The 7,920-nt window shown below is 35.5% G+C and overlaps 1 protein-coding gene across 1 annotated transcript; it reads left to right on the top strand.

The window, feature by feature from the left end:
• The first annotated feature begins 445 nt into the window (after positions 1-445).
• On the top strand, positions 446-6,176 carry LOC147541563 (delta(12)-fatty-acid desaturase FAD2-like). Its single transcript, XM_086636869.1, has 2 exons — positions 446-612; positions 4,737-6,176. Exon 2 carries the CDS (start codon positions 4,769-4,771, stop codon positions 5,921-5,923), a length of 1,155 nt encoding a protein of 384 aa, XP_086492995.1. The 5' UTR covers positions 446-612; positions 4,737-4,768; the 3' UTR covers positions 5,924-6,176.
• The last annotated feature ends 1,744 nt before the right edge of the window (positions 6,177-7,920 follow it).

Here is a 7,920-nt window from a genome sequence, read left to right as displayed (position 1 = left end):
TTCACTACAAAAAACCCAATGTTCAAATACTATAGAAATTGGATAAATACAACCTCAACTTGGTATGAAATAAACTACAACTATTATGCAGTTGAGCTCTGAAGCACGCCTGCCCGTCTGGGTGAAATATCTTAGCCAGTTGCCACAATATTGCCATGGCAGTTTCCTTCTGCTTTTAAGAGAGAAAATAAATGCTCCAATTTGTTGGTGCATTCAATCAAGACTGAATTTTTCCGTACACTCAAAATTGGCTGTATATCCTCAACAAAAAAAAAAAAAATTGGCTGTATATATTGAGTATTCGATATTTTATGTTAAGAATGATTTCTGAACGTCGATTAAACTTCAACGGTTGAGATCTATTTGTGTTCTCAGGTAAGTTTAGGGTTCGTCCTCGATTTTGCCGCTCAAGTGTGTAACTGGAGAATAGTAACCACACACGTGTGAGGAGTTAGTGGGTCCCACGAAGCCACTTGATGGAGGGAAAAGAAAGCTTAAATAAGGAGTTTGTGGAGAAGAAGAGAGAGATAATAAGCCGGCGATTGCGGTTCCGTGAGGAGAGAGAGAGAGAAAGAGAGCTGAGAATCAGAGGAGCGACGAGCTTCTCTGAAGGTAACAATCTATCTTTCTTTTATCTATTCATTTGAATTTCTATCAAAATCACGTCTCTGTTTGATTTTGTTCTTGCATTTTGAGTTTGATGAGATCCTTTTGGTTATCTGCGAATTTATGAAGTTTCCAGAGCATTTAGCGTCTTTTAATGGCGATTATAGAATGGATCTAGAGATTATAATGTTCTATTTATGTTTGAAATTACCTAAAATGCTTAGAAATCAATCTCCTCCTCCTCTGTTTCTCCCTTCCGCTATGCGATTACTGAGTTTATCCAGATTTGAAGCTCAAATTGCATATTGAGAACAAATTAAGATTTAGAAGATCATTTGTATGTGGAGAACTAAAAATCTTCAGTGTTTTATTTTTTTATTAGTATATTTTTTAATGGTTTTGTTTTTGTCGAACTTGATTTTTCTAATGTTTCTTCTTCCGGTTAAGTCGGATCTGAAGATATAACTTGTTTTTGTCATCTTTTGTCTCAAATTCCTCCCAAATTTCTGTATACATTTGATATATTTCTCTTCATTTTCATGTAAAAATCTGCATAGTTTCTGTAACAAGTGTCTTGATTATCTGCATTTCAGAAAATGAAGTAGTATGTGCTTTTCTTTGAAATCTTTTTTTCATTTATTAATCTTTGTTTATTGTGGAAAGCGGAAAGTTAGGCAATTCAAACCTTGCTTTTTCTGTCCAAAATTACTTTAGGGTTTATCTCCTTTTAAGAAAATTTTAATTTAATATCCTTGGGAGTACTAGTCATAGATTTGTTCCTGAATCAATCTAGTTGTGCTCGTTCAAGGCATGGTTATATGGTCATTAAACTGAATCAGCTTTCTCTCTAGTCAACAAAAAGTTGTGGCCTTCTCAGAAAATTAATAGGCGCCCCTTTCACTCATACTATATCCCTTGCGAAATTTGGCTATAGGGGCGCCAAGAGCAATAGAGGAGAGCTCTTATTGGCTCCCCTTAATTATTATGACTTTCTAGAAAATAAGTCTGAATTTTGTTTTATTTTTCGTGGAGAGGACATAAGATTTCATACTAATTTCGTTTATTCAATGCTACTACAGATTTTGACATTTGCAAATTTATTATTTTTCCCTATAATTTGTATTTTAACTGTATGTCTTGTTGTCGAGTAAGTAGATGCACAACCAACTAGCTAAGTTGTTGCCAAATAATTCGATTTCACTAGAGTGCCACCTTCATTAACTAATAGATAGTCCTATTTTATTGTTGGACTTTTCTATCATGTGTATAAGACGTGTATTCCTTTTTTATGTTGAAGATTTGAAAATCGATGTTGTTAGCTAGGGGAGTTGAATTTTGCCTAGTTAAAATTGGAATGAATTATTTAGTTATTATGTTAGTGTTGTTAGACTTAGAGCATCTCCAATTCCTAACTTAAAATCAATTCTAATTGTCCTATAGTCTCAATTGAGATTTCTTTTTTACAAGACACTATTGAGATACTCTATTGAAAAAGACCCAAACTAAGTTTTGCATAGGTTTAAATTCAAATTTTTATGACTAAGACAATAATACATATCTCGAGAAGTCCTTTTGAGTCTTGAGATATCTATACTTAACTATTGCTACATCATAATAGAGATCAAAATTTAGTTTTGCACTGGAAATAATATTTTGTAAACATTTTAAAAATCTTACGTGACACACGAAATTTTTAAGATTGAGTATTTCGTTGAAGATGCTCTTAGGACATATAGCAGAAGGCCCCTTTATAATAAATTTATCCCACTTATTACAATTAATTATACGAACTACTCATTGATTGCATTGGTTCTTCATGTCTAGTAACTTTGATAATAAAATGTCCTTCGATTTTCTCACAACAACCGTAATGCCCGACTGTTGTTCAAATTTGTACTCTCAGTTGATTGGAGACCCTCATGATTTAGAGGAAAAGCAAATTGAGTATTCCTTCTCTAAGTTGTGACCATCTTCATCTGACTATCTGAGTATCGGTACAAAATTGACCCCCTAGGTTTCTGGCTTATCATTCTAGCCAGACTACCATTGTTGTTTCTCATAACAACCATAAAATATCCCAACTTTGGTGCTCAGAAGTGTATGTAAACAGCTGAAATGCCATAGTTTTGGACTTTAGCACATAAATTTTAGGTGACTCTACAACATTAGGACTACTAAGTTACTATTTTGTTGCAAGGACTACTAAGTTACTAAGCAAAGGGATAAGGTTCCTTTCCAACCTATCATTTTATGGTATTTTTTTTTTCTGTTGAAAGATTTTTATGGTATGTTGTTAAGAGGGAATTAAGAGGGCCATCTCCCATTTGGTCCACAATTTAAATCTTTAGATGGACCGCCAAATGGATGATTTGCCTCTTGACTGTCACCCATTTGGTGATTAGGTTTTATACTTTTATACAATAACTGCATCATTACCTTTCTTTTATTTAAAAAAAAAACATCATTACCTTATTGAATATATATGTTGAAATTTGACCTTATATATACATATGTTTGTTATTTATCTGTTAAAGTCACTTTCAACAACAACAACAAAAAAGTCACTTTCAACCCAAGCCTGCCGACCAATATTGGTAATTTTAGTTTTATTTTCTTCTGCCTATTTTAGGTTTTGTTTAGGGCCACTTTGTCTTTGGTTAGCCCCCATCGGCCATCGGTGGCCTTTAACCAATTATTTTGGTTAAACTTGTCCTACTTATGTTTCATTATTGTCAAATTTAGAACTATCAGCAGATTCTCGTGATTAGCTTGACCACCTATTTTGTCAAAATCTGTCATATATTGCAGAAGTCATAATCAGAAACGGGCCAGTTTTTCTTTTATTTTAAAGCATATAAATGCTCTCCTGGATCAACATATGTGTCTCATTTCACAAAAAAAAAAAAAAAAATATGCGTCTCATTAACGGGTGTGCCATTGCCAATGCTTCTCAAAAACCAAGTTGGAAAGGAAAGTCCAAAGTTCTGTTCTTTTATGTTTTCCAACAGTTACTTCTTTTTTTTTAATCTCTCTGCTTTGAAGTTCAAGTGGAATTTTTCATCAGTGCTAAATTCTTTATTAATTACGTTTACGAAATCGACTTAATTCCTAACACTTTTCTTAGATTCTTTGAATTCTCCCTGTCTAAGGTAAAAAATAAAAACCTTTACCTATCGACTTCGAATAAATAAGTTAATTATGGTTGTCGTTTACTAGAAGTTAACTGACCTATAGTTTCATAATAGAACAATATGCCTATTATAGTATTTTTTTGTCAATATTTGTTTTCTGGGTTTGCCCTTTTGAACATGTTTCCACCAATACCCATGGTAGGTAGATAACTTTGTTTTGTTCTAGTTGTAGACTCTTTTTACTGCATTTGGGATTAAGGAGTCTTTTTTTAAAGTTAGATATGAAATTTCGTAGTTTGAATTGACTAGAGTCGAACTGCAAACTAGTTGCTTTGTCTAACTTGTCCGCATGACTTATTTGGATTGATTGAGTCCGTTTGAGTCAGACGAGACAAATTCATATATTGAGAAAAAAAAAATGTCACCTAAATTATTTGTTGTTTAATAGTCTACTACATGTCTTTCTTACCGCTACTGACTTTTAAGACATTCGTCACTTGGGTCTCCTAATAATTCGATATAGACAACTATGTAAACCGAATTGAATGGAGTTTCCCTAATTACTCAGAAATCTATATCCTATCCGTCGGCCTGACTTGTCTTAATCAAATACCTAATTAGAGTCTGAACAAAGTCCATAAAGAAAAAGTATAGAGCTGGAGATCTGTCTATTCTGATTACTCTATCAAGCTGCATTTGTTTCTGTATTAGAAATTAAATTATCTTATTATAGAAAGCTTAATAATAAAGGAAGAGGTAGTTTACACGGATCTTTCATTAAATTAATTAGCAGCAAACGCTACTTCTGTTTTGTCAATGATTTCATTTCTTGCTTATAAAGGGATCTTTCCTCCCATTGTTCCACCTTTCTCTGTAATTGTTGAATTGATTTTCGGTTTTTATGTGTTTGAGAGGGAGCAAGTTTATAAGTGTTATTACGTGCATTGTATGATTCCATCACAAAGTACTTATATCTTTTTACCTTATTGTTTTGAGCAGGTCGAGATATCTTTCTGTAGATCAAGGACACAATGGGGGCCGGTGGCAATATGTCTGTACCCAAAGCAAACAAGGGAGAGAAACAAGTTCTCGCTCGAGCCCCTCACTCTAAACCTCCCTTTACCCTAAGCCAGATCAAGAAAGCTATTCCTCCTCGTTGTTTCCAACGCTCCGTCCTTCGCTCATTCTCTTATGTCATTTATGACCTTACCCTCATCTCAATCTTCTACTACATAGCTACAACTTACATCCCACTTTTACCTGCTCCTATCTCAGCCGTTGCTTGGCTTGTCTACTGGGTTTTCACTGGTTGTGTTGCTACTGGCGTTTGGGTCATTGCTCATGAATGCGGTCACCATGCTTTCAGTGATTACCAGTGGCTCGACGACACTGTCGGTTTAATCCTCCATTCCCTCCTCCTTGTCCCTTATTTCTCTTGGAAATACAGCCATCGTCGTCACCACTCCAACACTGGCTCACTTGAACGTGACGAAGTTTTTGTGCCTAAATCCAAATCAGAAGTCTCGTGGTTCTCTAAATACTTCAACAACCCACCCGGTCGAGTTTTGACACTCGGTGTCACACTCACTCTTGGTTGGCCTTTATACTTAGCTTTCAATGTTTCAGGCCGTCACTATGAACGATTCGCTTGCCATTTTGATCCTCATGGCCCAATCTACAGTGACCGCGAACGTCTTCAAATATACATATCAGATATCGGTTTCTTTGCAGTTGTTTACGGGTTGTATCGTCTTGCAGCTATCAAAGGACTTGCTTGGGTGATATGTATGTATGGAGTTCCGTTATTGATTGTGAATGGATTCCTTGTTTTGATAACTTACTTGCAACATACCCACCCTTCACTCCCTCACTATGATTCGTCCGAGTGGGACTGGCTCAGAGGGGCATTGGCTACAATGGACAGAGATTACGGAGTACTAAACAAGGTTTTCCATAACATTACAGACACACATGTTGCACACCATTTATTCTCGACGATGCCTCATTACAACGCAATGGAAGCTACTAAGGCAATCAAACCTATTCTTGGAGATTACTATCAGTTCGATGGGACATCGTTTTACAAGGCAATGTGGAGAGAGGCAAAGGAATGTGTGTATGTAGAGCCAGACGAAGACCTTTCAAAGGGTAGTAAAGGAGTATTCTGGTACAATAACAAGCTCTGAAAAGCCCCTCCTCCTAAGTAAGGGTAAGTTGAGGGGTTCTCGTTAATGTTTTGGTGTCAGAACTAGTCTCGATGATGATGATTACCCATAATGTGAGAAGTATTAAGTTAATGTAGTAGTGGAGCTTTTTTTATTTTTCTTTTTGGTGTCAAAAACTTGGTGTGTAGCAAGGATCTGTCTGTGTATGTTATCCTCTTGTCTGGTGAACTTATGCTGGTTTGCAATTAAATGCTCTCTTTGCTTGTTACCTAAACTCTAGCTATCTATGCTCCTCTTCAAGGTCATCAATCATACACAAGATTAATCTAGTTGGTTGATGAACATTCTAGCTCCTCATGCTATCAATTCTTCCCTCTGTAAACCTAGTTTATGGCTACAAACTCTGACGGCCTTTTCTTTTTTTTGTTGCAAGGAAGCCCTTTTCTCCTAGAATGTAGAAGGACCACCCAGGTACTGTGACATGTTAGGTTTTCTTTATACACAAAAAACTTAATACAAATATATACTCAAAATATTAGCGACGTGTATAACAATATGTCAGTAGTTCGCTCAATGATGGCCTGCCAAGAACTAATTTCATTTCTTTCTTTTATCTTTAATATTCTGAGAAATATTTGTACATATAATAATATATAAGCAAATTGATATAGTTTTTATATTGGTTGTTGATTTAATGAATTGTTAATTGACACTAATTGTTTCATTTTCAAAGTTTGTTAGTAATAAAAGGATAAAGTTATGGAATAATCCTACGCAACACTGTCCATCACCCTTTGGTGTAACGGTTGGACACCCCTCAAGCCCATGAGGTCCTGGGATCGAGGTCCTGGGATCGAGTCGCGGTGGAGGCAGTTTGTCACCATAATTTGTCCCATGTAATTTAGGCAATATATAAAGTAAATATTGAAATAAATTTGTCAGGTTTTAGGCCTCTTTCATTATAGTTTGTATTAGGCGATTATCGTGCTCATAACATCTTCATGATGGATCAATGCCTTGTAACGACTAACGTTGATCGTAGTTGATTTCTCAAAAAAAAAAAGACTACATTACACTAAAAAGGGAAGGAAATGGATCATGAAAAGAATAATACCAACAACAACAGTAATTAGAGGCACGACTGAATACTTTTAGGTAATTATGTGAAGTCAAATGGGTAGCCAAGTCGACTACAACTCAGATAATACATTTTAATAGCGCATGTGGACGTGGAACCCTAGGATTTAGCATATGCCATTTCTAAAAGGGACAGTGATAGTCATTGTTTGCCCATTAAATGATATAATTTTTGTGCAATTTGTATGTTTTTATACTATCATTGCTGAGAAATTACGTACCTAGAAGAAAATCTAAATTTCACATTATAGGGTGTTCTACATTTTCGGTTGTGGGTCGAACTCTGGGCAGCCAGCAAACATCCAATCTCATGAGAGATTATGCGTACAAACAAGCTCCCTACGCGTACAAACAAGTTTTTTTTTTGTAAATATGTTGTACATGATATAATTACAGTGGACTAGATGTGGTCCAAACCTAAAGCAGTCAGTAAACTTGTTTGCTTTTAGGGCACTAGAAGCGCACCAACATAGAAGCTTTGAATAATGTGTACTAATCCCATTTGAGTAAAGTTAGACGCTAAGTTGCTGCAGTGTGGTTCTTATTTGCGAAATCTACGAATCTTACTGTATATTTCATTTGCTTATCCAAACCGATTTTGTTTACTCTCTAGTGCAGACTAGACATGCTTCAGAGCCTGGGGCGATTGCGATAGTCTCTCATTGTTGGAGTATCAAAGCAAGAACAATATCGTTAGCTGTTAAAGCATTATTTGAACATATAAGCATGACTTGTTCTTCTACTTCGACTTAAATTGTGAAAGACGCACAAATTTTTCATTTTTTTTTCCTGACTGAATACTTTTCACTCAGTAGGTGACGGGGGGTTGAAGTTTGTAAGACAAAAACCTAACTGTGAATCATTTTGGCCCCAAATAAGAA

The sequence above is a fragment of the Eschscholzia californica genome, unplaced genomic scaffold (genome assembly GCF_041429995.1).
Source record: "Eschscholzia californica isolate CP2 unplaced genomic scaffold, dmEscCali1.0.p SCAF_4, whole genome shotgun sequence".
NCBI classification, from domain to species: domain Eukaryota; kingdom Viridiplantae; phylum Streptophyta; class Magnoliopsida; order Ranunculales; family Papaveraceae; genus Eschscholzia; species Eschscholzia californica.
Note: the sequence above shows the minus strand (reverse complement) of the source record. Positions and strands in the feature narration are given on the sequence as shown.